Genomic DNA, 20,188 nt, shown 5'->3' with positions numbered 1-20,188 from the left:
CAGAGATTCAAACCAGTCATTTTGGGTCTTTTGGACTGTTTTATTGTTTGTTGTTAAATCAAACTGAATCATTTTAATGTATTCAGTGATAGTACGTAAAAAGGTAAAGACAGCAGAGACACAACTGGAAGAGAAACGGACATAAGTAACGAGAAACGGATTATTTACTTCCTGATTGATTTCATATCTTCACATATTCTTGTTGGTTATTGTCAGTTATTGCTGTTCCTCTCAGTACTAGATCAGTTTTTGATTTGTACCTTTACAAACCTGGGTTTAGACCATATCATGGCATTATTTAATGTTAATGTTGCAGTTTTATGTTGTATTCATTTTGCAAAAAAAAACACCTGCACAACTGAATAGCAATGGGCTCGAGTTGAAATACATTAAATTAAAGATGAGTCAGGAATAATCTGTTTTCAATCTCTATCTGAGATAATCCATCAGATTATTTTAGCCACACTCATCTGAGCTTTCGGCTGATTTCAAGACTGAGTTGAACATAGCTTTCTGAGGGGTACAAAGCAAAAGCAAGAAAAAACAACTTCCACCTTAAATCCTCAGAAACAGGATGTTAGTAATCTTTGGCTGCAAAGGCATTCACCTGCATGTCTGCAATCTTTCCCCCAGCAAGGAAGCCTAAATTGTTCTGATCACAGAAGAAATCAAAGAACATGATGTTCCCACTTACTGCCTGATTTATCCAGGACTGCATAAAGTTCACTATTTGAATCGAGCAGGTCATTGTTCATTCTAGCACCAGAGAGGAGTTGAACGAGTGATCACACTGGAAAGTTTTTAAACACATCCAGAAAGTTAAGATATTTCTCTGAATATTTATAGCTTTTGGTCTATTTTAGAGAAATGATCCCAAAATAAATTGATTAAACGGTTCAGACCTTTTCCTCAGAGTTATTTAATGTGGTGTGCTCACATATTTGCATTTTTGTAAAGTTTGTTTTTCTCTGAAGGTGTCATGTTTCAGTGTGTCAGCTGAGTCTGTTTATTCAGCAGTTGCAGATGAAAGAGTTGAGATCATGCACAGAAAAAGTTTAATACGTCTCTGTTAATCCAAAGGAGAGCTGCTACTCATTTAGAATTTCATTCATAACAGAGGTTCACAAATTAACTACTTTGTAATCCAGCACAATATGAGATGATTAGGAGGACTAATGTGCTCAATCCTAAAAACTCTTTTGTCTTTTTTGTTTTCTTAAAGCTGTTCTTCAGTTTGATGCACCCGATAGATGTAATGCTCAGCCTGTCCAGTGGAAATCACTTTTACTTTGCTGTTTTCCACAGAGTAAGATTGGACTGACAGTCTTGGATATGAAAAGGAAAACAAATTCAAAAACTAATCTCTCATTGTCATGATGCACACAGTAGAATTCTAAAGTTGTGCAGGATTTAGTTGAGACAGAAGCTGCAAAGCAGGAATGAGACACAGACTCTTCTCAACAAATGGCCTTTATTACTTTGCGTTACTCCTCAAGTTCTGCCTATTTCTACTTTTACAGTTTGCTGAATGTGTCATTTGCTTAAAGCGTTCCTGTTACAGCGTGATCTTAAAGGGAGATGACCTCTGAACTGCTCTGCCTCAGGCTGTAGTTTGTACGTGAACTCAGCAGCTGATCTGACCTCTGGCCTTCCTCTGCACTTTTTCTCTGAGCCGGTGTTCTTTTCACCAGGATGTCACAGTCTGTCAGTGTCCTGGCCCTCCTGTCCTGCTTGTTTGTCTGACACACTTACCATCATGCTGCCTTCACCTGTTCCATAGGACAGACAGCTCCTAATGGGAGGGTAGGTGATGTTGGCCCTTGATGTCTCTGCCTTGGCAGCACCTCACAGCAGGGCGGCTGCTCTGATCTGACAGGAATTGGGTCAGGCCGGCTCTATTGTGAGAAACATGCTGAGCTAATTAGACTTTATAAATATCCACTATGTCATCCTGTCATGATGACCTCTGCTGTTGCCCATTAAAGGGCTGCAATGGAAAGCAGCTGGACGTCCATCTCTGCTGTAAAGCACATCTGAAGAAGAAATCCAAAAACCACAGCTGACCCTTTTTTCAAAAGTTTGATGACAGAAAAGTATCAGACTCACAAGTTTTCTCTGCAATTTGTTAACAGAACTAATTTCACGCAAATTGTATGAACTGAATTGATCTAAAAGTTTATTTATATATTTTATGTGTTTTTTTTTCTTTTGACTTTTCTAAAAGACATTTGAAATGAGAACCTGCTTTGGACTTTCAAAACATGAAACTCTCCTTAACACCTGATTGAAAAGAACAGTTTGGGATTTTACAGACAGGAACCTGACTTGCAGTGGAACAAAAATTAATAGAAAGTTTACATTTTTGTTTGCACATTTTGAAATGTGCTAAATAATGTTATTCACATTCCAAGCGAACATTTCAATGTGGGCCCCATACGGTTCACCTTTGGGCTGAATTAGTGGCCCCATCTGTGTTTGCCCACACTGGAGCTAACCCAGCAGTTGTTGGGTGAAGGCGGGGTTTACCCTGAATGGTAGGAATACAACAATTCACTTTCTCTAGGATTCTATTCTAACCTCAATATTTGGGTCACATTTTTGTTTTGGTGTAAAATATGATTTTTTTTTTTTGTTGGGATCTAAATAAACCTTTTTGGATACTAGCCGGGGTGGCCGGTAACATCCAAAGTCTACCAGAAAAAATAGATTTCTGCTAGCCCAACATTTCTCTAAAAAATAATTTGAGTATTTAAAGCAAAACACTTATTCCCTTTATTTATAAAGTTTCAGTTAATGATCATTGTCTCGTAAAACAAAACACTAATAATAATTGAAAGTGTAGTTTTATGTCAGGTTTTCCAACATTACATAAATTGAATGTTGTTTACACTTGTGTTATTTTAACTCAATCTCTAAGCCTTCTTATGAACACACACCTTTCTTTAAAGCAGCAACTAATTTTATCGACGAGCATTAGACAAAAAACGTAGGCGAAGCTTTAAATCTTGATCATTACAAACTGTTTACTTTTGTTTGTGAGTCAGTCCCGATGACAATATGGGACACAGAGCAGTGAAGTCTGTTAGTGACCTGCTGGACGCTCTTGTTGTGAGTGTGGTCAACTTTGTGGCTCACACTCTGTTTTTCAATGATTTGTGATACAATTTTGTGATATCGTTTTTTATGGCAGTGTATTGCATCAAAAAAACAAAACAAAATTAAATTGAATGCTTTCATAAAAATTAAAACCACTGACAAACAACAAAATAATTACTTTAAGGATGTTTTGTTGCTGTTTTTTTTTTTCTAAAAATGAACAGAAAAACATGCACATATTGAACAAAGTGCAACGTTTTGCATTAGTGTGTTCTTACAGCCCAGTGTGTTGTAGTTGTGAGTCATTTATAAAGAGTATCAATGACATGGAGCAACAATCAAGTGTGTTTGTGTTGACTGAGGTCATTGTAAGCCAATGCTAGAGATTACCATCAGTTCTCCTGAATGCAGCAATAGCGAGCTCCAAGTGAAAGCGAATAAGTGTGGAAATTCCATGCAGCCCCTGAATGCACCTAGTGCTATGGCGAATTTGAATTAAAATCTTCAGAAAAAAGTCAGAATTAAAAGTTTGAACCGACTATGGACTGGTGGTTTGCTGTGGACAAAAGGAGAAGGAAGGTAGACAATTCAAAGTCATGGTTGTGAGTTTTAGCCCCTAGTCAGAGATGAGGTACTCTGCCTCACATCACCTGACGAAGTGGCTAGTAGAGTAGTTTTTCTAGCCGCCAAATAACAGTTTGGCAATGTTAATTTAGCCCTGGATTTGTGTATAACAAATCTTTATATATACTGTATATATACATTGCAAATACATCAATAACAATGAAGAAAAACCTTAGTGTTAGCTTATACTGAGCCAGGCGTAATACTATAAAACAATAAACACATTCCTCTCACATGTGTGTTTGACAGTTTTAACATAAACATAATGGTATGCAGGAGGATGCAACTTTTGACCACCTTTTGCTTCAATGGTGTATCATACAATTCGATTTTAAACAGAGATGTGGCATTCCTGGTTGTCGGGCATAAAAAGAAATAACTCAGAACGTTGCAGGAACACTTCTGCACCGGTTCTGATCCAGCTCTGGAAAGAGTTTGCTCCAAACATGGCATCAAAGAACCTGGAGCTCCTGTGACACTGGTGGTTGAAAAGCTCAGAGGAGCACACAATGTGTGAGGATGAGATACGCTGTTAGCATAGCTTGATGGGATTATGTCAGATGTTGCCTGGCACGCTGATTCTGCTGCCCAAAGCATAAAAGTCGAGCAGAGGCTGCATAGCATTAGGCCTCTGTTTCCCTTAGATGTTTTTCTGAAGGTCCCTCAACCTTCGGTTAGAACTCTTTAGAAGAGATGCAGAACCATTTTAGCACAAAGCCTTATTATACAATCCTGATTTAGAAGTGAAGGCTGAAAGAAAAATACAGGGACGTGAACATGTGGACAAAATATTTGTTGGTTCAAAAAATGAATGCGAATCACTTGATCAGGGCAGGTTATTATTTTCTCTGTTAAACCTTTTGAAATACTGTAGGTATGAATCTTGCTTTAAAATGGAACACAATACAGTTTATAGGAACGTCAAATCAAAGTCTGTGATTGGTCTAGAGTAGTTTATGCATGCAGTCTGTTTATCGCTTGAGTTTTAGAATCCATGCTGGTGTTGCAGTTCTCAGTGTTGATCATTGCATAAAAATGGTTATTAAATCAACCAGCGATCATACAAGGAACAAAAGAAACAGGAACAAATCCTCTTAAAAAGAGGAATAAAGATAAACACTGAGAAACCCATCTCAAAGTTGTAATATTTTACATTTGTAAATCTGAAAGTATTTTCCCTGTAGGAGTGGAGTTTTATGAAGTCTGTCATCTGCTCTTAAACTAACGACTTTGTGGGTTTTTTTATCTTGTGGTCTGTGCAGTTTTATCACTTTGCTCCCTTTGTGATTAAAAGGAAGCATCCATTATTCAGTGCAGAAAGATTCTGCTTTGTTCATTTGGCATCAGGTCAGAAGAGGATCAGAGAAGTGGGACTAAAGCTCTGACTAAATCATGGTAGATTCATATTTTCATCCAAGTACATATGAAAAATAATCACCTTAAAAGGTGGAACGAAAGTTTTACTTTTACCCTGGCAGAGACTTTGAGCAGGCCTTATATGGTTTATCCCGTCCTCTAATCCCCCAGTCCCACCAAACACATTTTACTGCAGTCGTGGAGTGGCACGAACAGAAAGCTGCATGTGGTACTGATGAAAAATCACTGAAATCAATCAGAGTCCCACTGAAGCACCACGGCCAGCCCACAAGTGTCAACTGTAAACTGTAGCCGGGACCCATTTTCACCCTATTCATATCCATAGAACTTTGCAAAGCTAATGTAGAATGTTATATATTCTACATTATATTTATATATTATTTTCTGAAAGTACTGCAGGCATTCAAGTCTTATAAACAATGGGCATTTGATTTTCAAGACATAGAATTTGTTGATTAAAAAAAAAAACGAGCTTCTAAAAATTGTTTTTAGCTAATTCCTCATCCATGGTAAAAGAATTAATGCTGGCTACATATCAAGCTAGGGATGCAACATGACATATAATATCCAGAGATTCTCATTGTTATCGTAACATCTTAAAAGAGGGTGAAGCAGAGCTGAATGTGCCACGGTGCGGGGGTTTTTATAGAAGTGCCCGCGCTGTGGTGAAACCGCGCTGCTCTACATGCTCACACCACTGCTGCTTGGCGGTCTGCGGCTTATGAGATCCTGTAGGTGATGATATCACGTGAAATGGTAAATGGTGTTCAGCTCTTTTCTATCTTGCTTTAGAGCTCAAAGTGCTTTACAGTCACAGCCTCATTCACACAAACATTCACACTCTGATTGTGGCTCCGCTGCTGCACTCTGGTGCCAGTCCTTAACCACCAGAAGCAATGGGGTGTTCGGTGTCTTACCAAAGGGCATTTTGACACATGGGCGAGCCAGGCGGGAACCAAGAGTTTTATACATGGATAAAAACTATTTAAGTTTTTCTGTTCTATCAATTCTGAATTTTTAAACCTTTGATAATTTAGAGAGAAGAGCCACTTAAAAATATTATTATTAATAATAAAAGCTCAGGGAGATCATTTCGCTTAAAGCTGCAGGTTTGTTTACAAAGGAACTTGCTATTTTGTCTTGTACAGCCGTTTCTGGTATTTTAGAGAATTCTAACTATTTTTGCTAAGTGTCTCGTGTTTTTCTGACAACATTTTGTTTTTGGTGCTGGACAAAAACACAATAGTGGAGATTAGCTGCACAGTGCCATACACCTGGTAAACGGAACAAACTAGTGTGCAGTGCATGATATGGGCTTGTCAACAATGTATGTGTTCCGTCAACCGTGACCAAGTGCACGTCCAAGTGTTTGGCTAGGTCTGTCACATGTCTACTAATGTCTTAACTCAGGAGGGTCAAAGTCAATCAGACAAGGAGCCAAAATCCAAAACACATCTTAGGTCGCAGGCCGAACCGGATAAACATTTATTGAACACTCTAAAACTAAATATTTAGATCTTAAAAACCAAAACTTTTAACACAATTATGAACTAAATATATAGCACTACCTTCAATAATGCTAGTCTGAATGCTGTAAGCTGAATTTGGCTGTTGAAGATGCTGAAATTAATAGCTAAAAACACTGAAGCTGATAGCTAGCTAAAATATGAGCTAAATGCCAAAAGCCAAAACAGCTAGCGTGTAAATATTAGCCTAGCTCCAAAACACCCCAAAAAACGTAAAAAAAAATTCCTAAATTAGCAAAAAAATAAAAGCTTGCATGTAGCTGAAATATTAGCTAAACTCTAAAAAAACGTAACAAAAATTGTAATGAATGCCAAAATGGTCCATAAAAATATATTTTGTCAAATCTATACTTAGAAATAAGTGCAAGATAACATCGGGCCATTAATAATAAAACAAAAGGATCTTTAGGGCCAGATAGAATGACCCAAAATTACAGATGCGTTGTAAAAATGCATCAGTCTCATACTGAAACTCAAAACATGATTTTTAGTAGTTGAGTTTGGAAGAATTATCAAAATGACCACATAGTTTATTAATACTAATCCAGTAACACACAAATCTAACGTTCTATGAACCATTTACATAAAAACAGGGCAGAGCGGAGATGTTGGAGTCATTAGCACTGACTGGTGGTAGTGGATGGCTTTCAGACATCCAAAAAACAATTATAAAAACATTTTACACATCAGTGGCTGTTAAATATATCACTTCCTGTAGTCAGAAATACTTCCCTGGTAAATATCGTAATAATGTAATACTCTTTGACAGGTGAGCTCCTCCTCTCAGCCTTCAAGCATCACTCTCTTGACTAAATATGATCGACTGTCTTTGCTAAAATCACCTAACGTCCACTGTCAGCCTTCAAAATGAAATCCCCCTGACCTTCAAAGCATGTCACGAGACCCGGTTTGACTGCATTGAATCGAACCATTAGTTTATGATTCTGAGGTTAATGTAATGCTGCACATTATATAACGAGTTCTAACAAGGTCTAAGCAGTCAAGAAAATTCATGTTTTCCTTCCTGGAGCATTTAAATACATCAGTCTAAATTGTTATGGGACACATTCACATCTAGTTGAGTTAAAGCCTGTAATGGTCAACGTGTAATGTTAGTCCTTCACTCTTGAACGATAGGGGCTTTACAACCCATTTATTCTCTGAGACATTATGTTCACTAAGGTGTGTGCATGTGTGTGTGTGAGCTTCATGTGCACACGCAGGGGTGCGTGCACATGAATGTGGTCTCTGGGGAAATACTTAATGACTAATAGTTTTTGCCAGTGGTTAAGTGCAAATTTAAAAAGCTTGGAATGAAGTGAGCATTCACACAAAATGACTTTACTCCACAGTCAGTGTCAGAGTGTGTGTGTGCCTCTGAAGCTGTGTCTGTGTGTGAGTGTCCTTCACTGAACGCTTTCGTGGCACACAGGTACACAAATCCATGCACACACACAGCAGATGTTCATTGAAATGAATGATGGAGCTGATTTCCATTTGAATACGGAGTAGAAGTTATTAGGTGCAGCTACAGAGACACAGCATCACTGATACTGTCTGTGTGTGCGCATGAAGAGAGTGAAAGACAGTGTGAGATAGTAGTTCTTTTCTCCTTTTCTGCATTGACTCCCATTGTTTGAAACAAAGTTAGAAACAATCAGTTCTCGGTGATAAGCCATGCAATCCCAGACACAGTGAAGTCAGACTTGTTGTGTCTGGTTGAGGTCAGCCCGTTGTAGCTGGATCTCATTATCATATAAATGCCTGCTGTCGGCCAATATGAGAGGGAAGCGGAATATTAATAAAGTAATTTAGTTGTTTACATCGTAGAAAAGGGGAAATAACTTCCAGAAAACATAAAAATGTAGAACAAAAATGAAACTTTTAAAACCAGAGAAACCATGTTTGATCTGATATTTTCAGAAAAAAATAAAACATGAGTCCAAGCAATCAATAAATGCTGACGAAATTCTCCGAACAACCAAATGGCTCAATAATCATTTGGCAGGCACTTATACTCTAAAGTAATCAAAAGAAAGTGCTGAGGAGTTCAGATGTCTTGTCCGCATTCGGTTTTCTCAGAGAACTTCCAATCTATTTCATGCTAAGTGATTCTGCCTAAACACGACCACAGAAAACCCCTCATTTAGAACCATTCTCAAACATCATTAACCTCTCCAGACCCGAGCAAAGGCTTGAGCTAACCCTTTATACATGTATTCACAGGGCTCCAATTAAGAAGAACTAACTACTGTGGTAATCAAATCCTAAATGTGATGTCCATGCATGTGGATGTTGGGACTCAAGAGGCTAAAGTGAGTGAAATGCTGCAGATTCAACTCGAACATCTAACAGTGTTGGAAACGACACTTGAAACATAAGTTGTTACTGTAGTTACTCACCATCTAATCCAAATAGTACTTGACTTCGTAACTGATTTAAGTTAGTTGCTTGTTTCCAGGAAAAGTAGGCGGCTGGGTGTCTCAGTGGGCTAGGTGAAGGGCTGGTACTCAGGAGCCCTGGGTTCGATTCCAGGGTTGTCCACTGATCCCCACCCAGATTGGGTCCTTAGATAAGACCCTTGATGCTGCTGCCTAACTGGGTCCCTGTGCCCCTCAAGTACAGGGTTGTGTCAGGAAGGGCATCCGGCGTAAAAACTCTGCCAAATCACTGATGCCAAACAGTGGGTGCTGTTACGCTGTGGCGACCCCGAAAGGGATAAGCCGAAAGTGAGAGAAGAAGAAGACTTGTTTCCAGGAAAAGTAACAATGCATTTTTGTAAAAAAAAAAGTCTGTCAAAATTTTAATTTCCTAAACAGTTTTCACAGGTCAACTGAAATGAGCATTATGTCATATCAACATGTACTTTCATATAACCTTCAGTATTTATTTCTTTATCAACAGCCAGCGAAAAGTTGCTGGTTCCGAGGCAGAGACTGTTCTCTCCCTCCAGTTTAGACTCCAGTTTAGACAGGATTTTTAAAGGCAGAGATACTGTCATGGTCTCCCAGTCTCTCTATTGTGGCTAACATGTACACGAGGGAAGTTGCAGGAAGAGTCCTGGACCTGTGTCTTGGTATAACTCCCAGCCACTGGCTTAGATGCAGTGAAGCAAATAAGTATGTAAAGACATCATTTGATATGAGAAAAAATATCTTTCAAATTGTATGAATTAAAAAAAATATATATTTGTATTTTACTGCTGCAAATAAGTATTTGAAAACCTGAGAAAATCCATGTTTTCCAAATATTTTCTGTAGGTTTTCACCAGGTTTGCCCACACTGCAGTAGGATTTTGGCCCTCTCATGCAGGCTGTGTACGAGGGACATGCGAGGAGTGCACACCTTTCACTTGAACAACTTTAACGGGCTCAGTGTTTGAAGGAGAGCTCTGGCAGGAGAAAGTTTGTAGATTTAGAGGATTAAGGGGAGAATTAAGCTTGCTAAGAAGAGGAGGATGTCCCTTTTATGGAGCATTTTGATCTAATTTCTCCCAACAATGTATTCACAATAGGACTTCTATAATGACTCATAACAACCCCCAGCATGGCTTTCAATGAACTCCCAGGTCTATGTGACCTGAAACCATTCAGTTCTTTGTTTTGGTCAATAACCACCCAACTCCTTTCTCTGAGGAGCGAATAAAAACCATCTCTCTCCCATGTTCAATTCAGGAAGTCTCTCAGATAGGAGAGGAAATGTCTTAAATTTAACAATGAAGCACAGATGAGCTTTAAAGAAAAATGTCCTGTAATCAAGATGACATTAAACTTTCAGTAAAGGTACCAGAGTTGTAACATTAAAATCAGTAGTTAATTAGATGACCCTGTAAAACCGTAAGGCCGTTATAAACGGTGTTTAATTTAAACTGTGTTATTGGAAATACTGGCACTAAAGCAAATATCTGTAAACCTAACGTGTTTAGTTAAAGCTGGTTAAAGATGAAAATCCTGTTTTTAGAGTTTCTAACATGTCTGTTTGTCATTTTTCTTCTGAAAGAGAACAAATGTAATCAGAAATCATGTTGTTTTTACATTTCTGAGTATTTCTCCTTTTAAATCAATCAAAGTGTCTTGGACAGACTCTGTTTGAATGAATGATCTTCTTTCCATCAACAGCTCTGCTGCACATGCACTAAACCCTCATCTGTTCCTAGTGTCTAGTTCAGGTTCTGGAGAAGAGAAGATGGTATCTTCACATTGACTGCAGTCAAATGAGCCGCCGTTCACATTTCTGTGGTCAAATCAGCATCACTGGATTTTTGGTGTGAGTTTCATCCAATACTTACGGTAGCAGGACTGAGAACGCTGGAAAATCTCCACCAGACTCCACGGAGCTTCTTGATGTGACCACGGAAATGTGAACGGCGGCTCATTTGACCGCAGTTGGAAAGGATTGTAAATCAATGAAAGAGCATTTTGATGTTAGCTTTGATTATTTTATCAAGAACTCTGAGAAACCAATGATTGAATGTATTGATCACAGTCAATAAACATTGGAGAATTAGCTAAAAGAGTCTTTGGTGAACTGGAAGGAGAAAGAATCAGGATTTTGGAGGAAGTTCTGTCCATGAAGATCTTCACTTCCTCGTCCAGCTGACATCCGGATCAGAACCATACGGCTGGACATTACCCAGATTGATGGATGTTTTTATGTAGCAGCGGGAAGATTTATGCTAGTGAGACACAGAGCTATCATAATCAGACAGGGGGGATCAGGGGTGGAGCTCCAAAAGCCACGCCCCCTCAGAAGAGATTTTGGAAACAGAGGCTTCAGAATAACATGAAAAATGTCTTTTTAAGACATTTAGGTTGTGGGATTTTGATTAGAAACTTCATAATTAAAACATTACTGGGAACGTTTTTTTAAATAAAATAAATTGTCATAGGGAGACTTTATTAAAACACCTGGAGTTATTTTTGATTACTTGCAGGCCCTTTATTATTGCATTTATCTTGTGATGTGTAGAAAATGTTAGACACAAAAACGTCTGTTTTATGACACGTAAGAGGTTTTACTTAATGGGTTTGTTAACCTAACCCTTGTTAACCTAACCCTTGTTAACCCTAACCCAGGCCAAAGTCTTTCTGTTGTCCCAGTTCGTGCTTTTGTCATGTTCTTAACTATAGCTTCCTTGTGAGTTTGGTGTTTGTTAAATTGTTCTGGGCTTCTCCTTCAGTACATGTGCCGTCTCCTGCTGCAGACATCATCAGAACAAAGCAGTAATCTGCAGAGTTGATTTTTGGTTCGCACACAGCTTGACCCCTTTCTAAAGCCTTGTCAACTTAACGAGGAAAAATGACAAAAGTCCTCCTTCACTTCATTTTTTCTGAAGGTGATTTTAGTGGACAAAAAAAGAACTGCACTGCTTTTCTTTTAGCAGGATGTGAAGAAGGAGTTGATTGCTGTGGAATGGCTCTCCTGTGTCTCCTCCTCTCAGTGTCTCATGAGTAATTCCTGGAATTCGAGTTATAGGCTTTGTTGTTTGTCTCAGAATGCAGTTTGTTTGATGCAGCTGTTTGTACTTAAAAGGAAATCATTGGCTCTTAATTAGAGCGATACTGCAGTGATAAAGTTACACCTCTACATAATGATATATTGATAGTAGTTGCAGGACAACACCTTTTTACAAACATCTAGTCTCTCTTTTTCCTCCACCAGCTACAAAGTTTGAAAATCCTTTTCTTCCATGTTTTATTCTTAATAAAACTTAAAAATATATTTTCTTCTTCTTAAAAAAAAAAAACAGACAACAAATGACTGATTGCAGTCATTTGTAGCAGTTGAGGGTTTCTGTGTTCCTGGCTGCAGTGACATCATGTATGCGAGCATTCTGACAGTTACTGGGCTTCTCGTGTGTTTGTGTGCTGTTTTTGTGTGTGTTTGTGCGTGCGTTTGCTGACGAGGGGAATTTTGATTCTCTCGGAGAGCTGACAGCAGCATTATAGCTCTGGGTGCAGCACAGGTCCCTTCAGGCCTCATCCTTGTCTCTGCTGAGGCTAAAAATGTCTTCTGCCTCATCTCTGCTCTCACAGTCATGAGCATCGCTGCATGTTCCAAGAAAACAACAGAGCTGGAACATGGCAGCTTCACCTTCCTGCCATTCTCGTTACAACTCAATTTGACCCAATACTAGTTGGAGTTGCTCTTCTGCCAGTGATATTTGCATCTCAGCAGCTGAAACTGCTGTGACTGATTAGCTTCAAAACGAGATTCTGATCCAGTGGTGATAATTTTGTAGGTCACGTGACTAAGTGAGTAATGTCCCAGCAAACAGCCTTTTACAGGACTTTGAGTCTTTATGGAACAATTATAACGGCTGGATAGCTCCGATATTGCTCCCTGCTTTTGTTGCAACAGTAATGTTAGGTTGGGGCTGTAAGCTAGCAGGAGAGTGTAAAAAGGGATGATGGAACGTCAGGGTGCAACACAACTCAGAGGTTTAGTCTTCTCAACATATTTTCTAAACCAGCGGTCCCCAATCTCTTTGTTATCACACAACTCAGAGGGGAATTTCTAATGAACTCCTGCCGATCTGCAGAAACTAAGTCCTAGAAAGTTTTGTTGAGTTTGTCTAAAAACAGCGTCATCCTAATTAAAGACTACTGGGAACACTTTGAAAATAGATGAAAGGATGATTAGATTGGGACTAACATTTTGAACTGACTGGATTGAATGTATTTCTTCCCTACTGCTTTGGTTTATTTTTTAGTATTGCTAGTTTTCCCTAGTAGCAGTTCAGATGGCACCGTTTTTGTCATTCACAGGAGTAAACCACACTCTGTAACACTGTCCTTCCTGAAAATGAATGTTAGCTAATATGTCTGCCTGTTGTGTTCAAAACAAAACTAACCCTGAAAAACTGCAGTTTGAACAGTTGACTGGGTAAGGATCGACTGAAGCTAATGAGCTCCAACACATTCCTTCTCTAGCAATAACTTCTGGATTATATGTGATAGCTTGCTGCCTAATTAACTGAACCTGCTGAGTAACCTCACTAATGCAGTATTCAGGCAAACCTCAGACTGACTTTAATATTATCGTTGGTCCTTTTTCAGTTCCGCCACAGTTCTTGAACTATCCAACCAACACCTATGCCTACGAGTCAACCGACATCGAGCTGGAATGCGCCGTCACAGGAAATCCGCTGCCGACTATCCGCTGGATGAAGAACGGGGAAGAAGTCATCCCAAGTGATTACTTTCAAATAGTGGTGGGTCATGCTGAATGGAAATATATATCATGTATTTTTAAAATAAAGGATCCTTAAGCAATGTTGGATTCAGGTTGCCCATAAGAAGAATTTTTCGCTGATTAGTTACTGTTGAGGTGACTCAAATTCTCTATATTATTGGCCTAAAGCAGGAGTGTCAAACTCAATCATACCAGGTGCCAAAATCCAAAACACACCTTAGGTCACGGGCTGAACAGGATAAACATTTATTGAACACTAAAACTACATTTATAAAACTTTAAACCTGTAACTTTTTAACATAATTATGAATAATAAAAAGGCAGGGGGGCTGCACGGTGGCGCAGTGGTTAGCGCTCTTGCCTCACAGCGAGAAGGCCCCGGTTCGACTCCCGGCTGGGACCTTTCTGTGTGGAGTTTGCATGTTCTCCCCGTGCATGCGTGGGTTTTCACCGGGGACTCCGGCTTCCTCCCACCGTCCAAAAACATGCTTCATAGGTTCATTGGTGACTCTAAATTGCCCCTAGGTGTGGATGTGAGAGTGAATGGGTGTGTGATTGAGGCCCTGAGACAGACTGGCGACCTGTCCAGGGTGTACCCCGCCTTCGCCCTTCAGTAGCCGGGATAGGCTCCGGCACTCCGCGACCCCGAAAGGGACAAAGCGGTTAAGAAAATGGATGGATGGATAGTTACTGTTGAGGTGACTCCAATTCTCTACATTATTGGCCTAAAGCAGGAGTGTCAAACTCAATCACACGAGGGGCCAAAAATCCAAAACCCACCATAGGTCGTGGGACGAACATGATAAACATTTATTGAACATTCTAAAACTACATTTTTAGAACTTTAAAACTGTAACTTTTTAACATAATTATGAACTAGATATGAAGCATTATCTGCAATAATGCTAGTGTGAATGCTGTAAGAGGAATTTGGCAGCTGAAGATGCTGAAATTGATAACTAAAAATGCTGAAGCTGATAGCTGAAAACTTTGAAGCTGATAGCAAGCTAAAATATTAGATAAATGCTAAATTAGCCTAAAGAAATAGCTTAGGTTAGCCAAAACAGCCAGCATGTAGCTGAAAAAATTTGCTAAACTTCAAAATATATAAAAAAAAAAAATGAAAAAAGCCTAAATTAGTCAAAACAGCTAGCATGTAGCTGAAATATTAGCTGAACTCCAAAATAGCCTAAACAATCTCCGTAAATACCAAAATTATCCAAAAAGCTAGCAAAATGACAATTTTTAAACCTTTAGAACCATACATTTTTAACTTAAATATGAATAAAAAATACAGGAATATTATTCCAGAATTAATTAAATTAAACCTTAAATAACTTCCAATATTTTACTCTGCATGAAATATATTTTGTCAAAATTATACAAGTTAGAAATAAGCGCAAGATAACATTGGGTCAATAATAACAATAAAATGATCTGGAGGGCCGGATAGAATTACTCGGAGGGCCGGATCCGGCCCCCGGGCCTTGACTTTGACACATGTGGTCTAATGTTTTATCTTCCATTAAGTGTGTGCAGTTACATTTTCCCACAGTTCTCAGCTCTTTTTCACTTTAAGCCTTTTGGTAAAGCTGCATCGTTGCACACACACGACTAATCTTTTTGATCGAACCATTTAAAAAGTGGGTTTCATTTCCAGCTGACAGAGATGATAAAAATATTTAGTAAGTGAATTGTAAAATAATTACTGAAAGCTGGTTGCAGTAATGAGTGTTGCACTGTGACCAGCGTGAAGTGAAGATCTTCCCGCTGTTTAGTAATCTGATAAATCTCTTTATCACTGTTCACTGCTGCTTTTCTCAGTTTTTTCTGGATGTTCACGTTGTGCCAGTCGCCTACACAGTCAAAGGCAGACCTAGATTTCAGGTGTGTTTTTGACATGCAGTTGTTGTCTTTCAGGACGGGAGCAACCTGCAGATTTTGGGTTTGGTGAAGTCTGATGAAGGATTTTATCAGTGTGTTGCTGAGAACTCTGCCGGTAGCGCGCAGGCTATGGCTCAGCTGCTGCTCCGAGAGCCAGGTATGAACACACACAAACACCCACGTGTATGGATGCACTCAGCAATGACACAAACCAAACACAATCAACCTGCCTCCGTAACTCTGTAGGAACACGTTTTTCTTTCAGCAATGGAAAAAAATGTGTAAAATGAAGTGTATGTGTCCCAAGTTTTGAAGGTCATCCAACTTTTTATTATTATTTTAAAACATTTGACACCAACTTGCATTTATAATTTACTCATTCCAGTTATAGCCCATCTAAGAATGAACACCTAATGGAAAGGTAAAACTGCTCTGCTTTTTTATTTTACCTAAAATACATCTGCTGCCAATACTTTTATGGGACAGTCTTAGAGTTGAATATCAAAGATAGATTTCTTTAATAAACCTACATGTCTCATCTAAACACATTTGCATGCAACAGTAATTGTGTCTAGAACAGCCATTCGTGCAAACTGCAGTCAGAATTTGAACTTATCCCCCTGCATTAGCAGGCGTATTCCATCCGCGCTTGTTTGCATCTGTAAGTTGTCAGGACTTTCTGCTTAGCGTGCTTCTTGTTGTAAAGCTTTTGTTCACTTTAAGGGGAGCTGGATATTTGATCTGCTTTTTTCTGTTTCTCAGTAATCAGATTAAAGTCGCAGCTGAGAGAACACCAGGCTAGCTAGCTTTGGCACAGTGGTTGTTTGTTGTGCTGTTGATTGTGTTTGGGTTAAAATCCTGTAGGCATGTGGGGTGACAGCAGTTGCTACAGACAGACTCGCACACACAGACACAAACACTAAGCTTTTCAATAGAATCCCTGAGTCAGCACAACGCATTCTGAGCACTTAAAGCGCCCCCAGCTGTGGCTCTGTGTGGGAGTTTGTAGGTGTTTTGTGGATGTAAATGAAAAAGCTGTAAGGGAAGTGAGCCCCTGGGTACTTCCTCAGGGAAATTGTGTTGATGTGATGTCTGGATAACCCTGTGGGACACAGAGGATGCAGTGACAGGAGCCTGCACATGTGCTTTTACATCTCCCAGTTCTCAGCCAGAGTCACATGGTACCACTGGAATAAACAAACAAACCAACAAACTACCCCCCCGCCCCCGCCCGCAAAAGCAAACACTCTAGAACAAGAGTGTCAAACTCAATTGCACAGGTGGCCAAAATTCCAAACTCGCCAAACAGGATAAACATTTATTGAACACTCTGAAACTATATTTTAAAACTTTAAAACTGTAACTTTTTAAAATAATTATGATCTAGATATACAGCATTACCAGCAATAATGCTAGTGTGAATGCTGTAAGATGAATTTGGCTGCTGAAGATGCTGAAATTGAAACACTGAATCTGATAGCCAGCTAAAGTATTAGCTTTCTTTATTCACTTCAGCTTAACCCTTTAACAGCCAGTGACACTTAAACACAAAATCTTTAACAAGCTGTAACTTTTTAACACGATCAACGTAATAATTCCAGTACATTCTGCAGGAGAAAAGCTCCCGCATTGTCACTTTTCTTCTTATGTTGTTCGTGTTAACGGTTGAAAAATTACAGTAGATCAAAGAACATAAACACTGGAGCTCTAGTGTTGAAGGGTTAGCCAGAATAAAGACTGAATCTAAACAAAGTCACACGTCTCCATTCTGCTGCATAGTTTAACTGGTCGGCTAAGGTTAGGTTCAAGTTGAACTGAACTGGCTGAGGCGCTTTTAGTTTTCACTCTGTTTCTGACCTCTTCTTTGATCCTGATGTTTGTTGCAGCTAAAACCTGACTAAACTTTAACATGACTGCACATGTATGACTGCAGAACAACACTAGGTTCACACTTGACGTGAAAGCGCCGTGAAGCAGCACGGAGCCGAGTTCACGCGTCGTCCGCTCTCTCCTGCAATTCACATCAAATGTGAATTTTTCTGTGACGGTCGACAGGCGTTTCTGCTAGAGGTTTTTTTTTTTTTTTTCATGGCGAAACGATGCGTTGCATGGCGTGCGCCTTCTGTGGAGGACCGCGGCGCTCCACGCCTGGTGTGAACCACACCATAGGCTAACAATGGCGCCGAGTGGAAGCGACCTCTGTTGTGCGCTGGTTCGTGGTGCTTTCCCGTCCAGTGTGAACCAGGCGGGACAGGTTATGAAGAACCTGTTGTGTGTGTTTGAGTGCTATCTGAGCTCCCTCATGGAGGATGGTCTCTCTTCATCCCTGACTGTCTTTGCTTTGTTCTTTCTCTTTCTGTCTCTGCTTTAATCACCGTTCAGCATGTTCTCCTCCCCTGAGCCAGCAGCACAGATGGCAGCACATACACATTTAGAGGGTCAGATGGTTGGTGTTATCACTTGGTTACTATCACCACGGGAACCACACATCCCAGCAGGCTCAGCATGGCCAATCAGACATTCCCACGAGAAATCACAGCAGTGTGTGAGCACGTGAAATGTGTGCGTGACTGTCAGCCTGCCACCTTGTTACCCTTGAAAATGCCAGGCCTCTTGATCTTTTGGAATGACTTCTGACACTAGCTCAGCTCTGGCAGGCAACACACATGCACACAAAGTACTCAGTGATTTTGTTGTGATTTTTATCAACAACCTCAGTTTCCTGTGCTGGAAAACATTTCACCACAGCTCAAACTTTAATGACATCAGGCAGTTTCATTAAACGAGAACACATGTTGATTGAGACGTCTAAATACAGCAGAATGCCTTATGCCTACAGTTTAATGCCTCCTTTGCAGGAATAATATCCACTCAGAAGCTTTCCACCCACAAACAGCCAGGGATTGTCAAGTGTGTGCAGGTAAAAAATAAAACACACAGAGGGTTTTGAGTGTAAAAAATGCTGACTCACTGTTTGTTTTTTTACATTTTCAAAGCTAGAATTGACAAAACTGTTGCAATAATAAACATTTTTCTTGAGTCTCTTTAACTTCCCATTTTAAGAAAATCAGGTTTTTGAATGTCTTCAAGTTCCTTTCATTGCACCACATTTGCAGTCATTTATTGGCAAAATCAAATGATTATGATCGTCGTTTGACTTAGTTTGATTTAATATCAAGGGAGAGGAACAACGTCCAGATTTCAAACCAAACATTCTGTGAGGTCAGTCCTTCAACGCTGTTTCATCTTGAAAACTACCCCGTCTTAGTTCCACCTTCTCTGCTTATTCTCTTTTTCCACATGGAGCTCAACAAATGTCGTTACAGAAAAAGTTTTCTCTGCGCAATAAAGTCTTAAAACAAAGGTTTTTTTCTAGACTTCATTTGTTTATGGAAAACATGGATAAAGTTGAGCGGGTAGCTTGGGTTTGTATGTTTTAACCTTTATGCTATCCTAGGCATGTTTACATTAAAAATGGGGTAATCTTTTCAGTGATTTTTTTTTTATCTTCACTGGTGTCCATAGCAGACATAAAACCCTGTCAACCTTTGTCATGGGAGGGATCATACATCAATATGAGGGTGGGGTCAACTGGACCCCATAAGAGAGCACAAACGTTGAAGAGCTCTACAGAGGTGCCGCCAAGCACATTGCTGTGTCTGTGTTCACCAGATCTTTCAGTCTCCCTGTGCGGTGTCCTTCAATCCTATGGCTGTTCCTTCTGTCTGTCTGTGGCCCAGTTTGAGCATTAACCTGAGAGGAGAGCAGTAAAATCAAACTGGAGGATGTTTTTGTTATCCTGATGAAAATAAAAACCCATGGAGCTAGGGCAATCATGTCAGATGACCACCCGCCAGCGGGCCAGCATAGAGAGCTGCAGTGCAGAGACCGGCAGTCTGAGCCGCAGAACCTCACTAGCTGTGCTGGACTCTGGGCTTCAAGGCCTCAGATCCCATCTGTACATTGACTTAATATTGAAACTTGACACTCTTGCTGCACGAAATCCGGTGTGAATGCAGCATTAGAACATCAACTTCAAATGGAACATTTCAAATCATTTTATCTGTGCTGGTGTGAACACATAAGATATTTGTATTTGAAATTAGGAAACACTTTTAAGCTGTTTGGTCTGCAGTCACTCTCCTACTGCTGTGACTCAGTGAGAAGGGCGGAGGGGGGATTTGTCTGTAGAATTTTCTAAATAAAGGTGATGTTAAACAGACTGGTTTACTGTGCATAGTTGGGTCATATCAGACATTTTTAGATTGAGACCCAACGCTGCAGGGCTTCTGCATCATGCATCTTGCTGACAGAGGAAGTTCACATGTGGTATTTGGAAGTATGCTTCGATTTATTTTTGCTTTTCTTTCTTTTTCTCTTTCCTGTTTTTTACAGTCATCAATATTTTTCACTTCTGCTCCAAAAATTAACAATTAGTTTTAAACAGGCTCTCCCCTTTAACGAATATTTATTACTTATATAAAACT

General features: G+C 39.6%; 1 protein-coding gene across 2 annotated transcripts in view; it reads left to right on the top strand.

Moving 5' to 3' along the window:
- dcc (DCC netrin 1 receptor) overlaps positions 1-20,188 on the top strand; it is a 309,299-nt gene that overhangs the window by 140,246 nt on the left and 148,865 nt on the right. For both annotated transcript variants that reach the window (XM_036214404.1, XM_036214403.1), the window contains exons 6-7: positions 13,682-13,836; positions 15,738-15,858. In XM_036214404.1, the coding sequence (XP_036070297.1) occupies positions 13,682-13,836; positions 15,738-15,858 (276 nt within the window). The remainder of the gene's footprint in view (positions 1-13,681; positions 13,837-15,737; positions 15,859-20,188) is intronic.

Source organism: Oryzias melastigma, linkage group LG12, assembly GCF_002922805.2.
Source record: "Oryzias melastigma strain HK-1 linkage group LG12, ASM292280v2, whole genome shotgun sequence".
Lineage (NCBI taxonomy): Eukaryota > Metazoa > Chordata > Actinopteri > Beloniformes > Adrianichthyidae > Oryzias > Oryzias melastigma.
The sequence above is the reverse complement of the archived record's forward strand: the minus strand, read 5'-3'. Positions and strand labels throughout refer to the sequence as shown.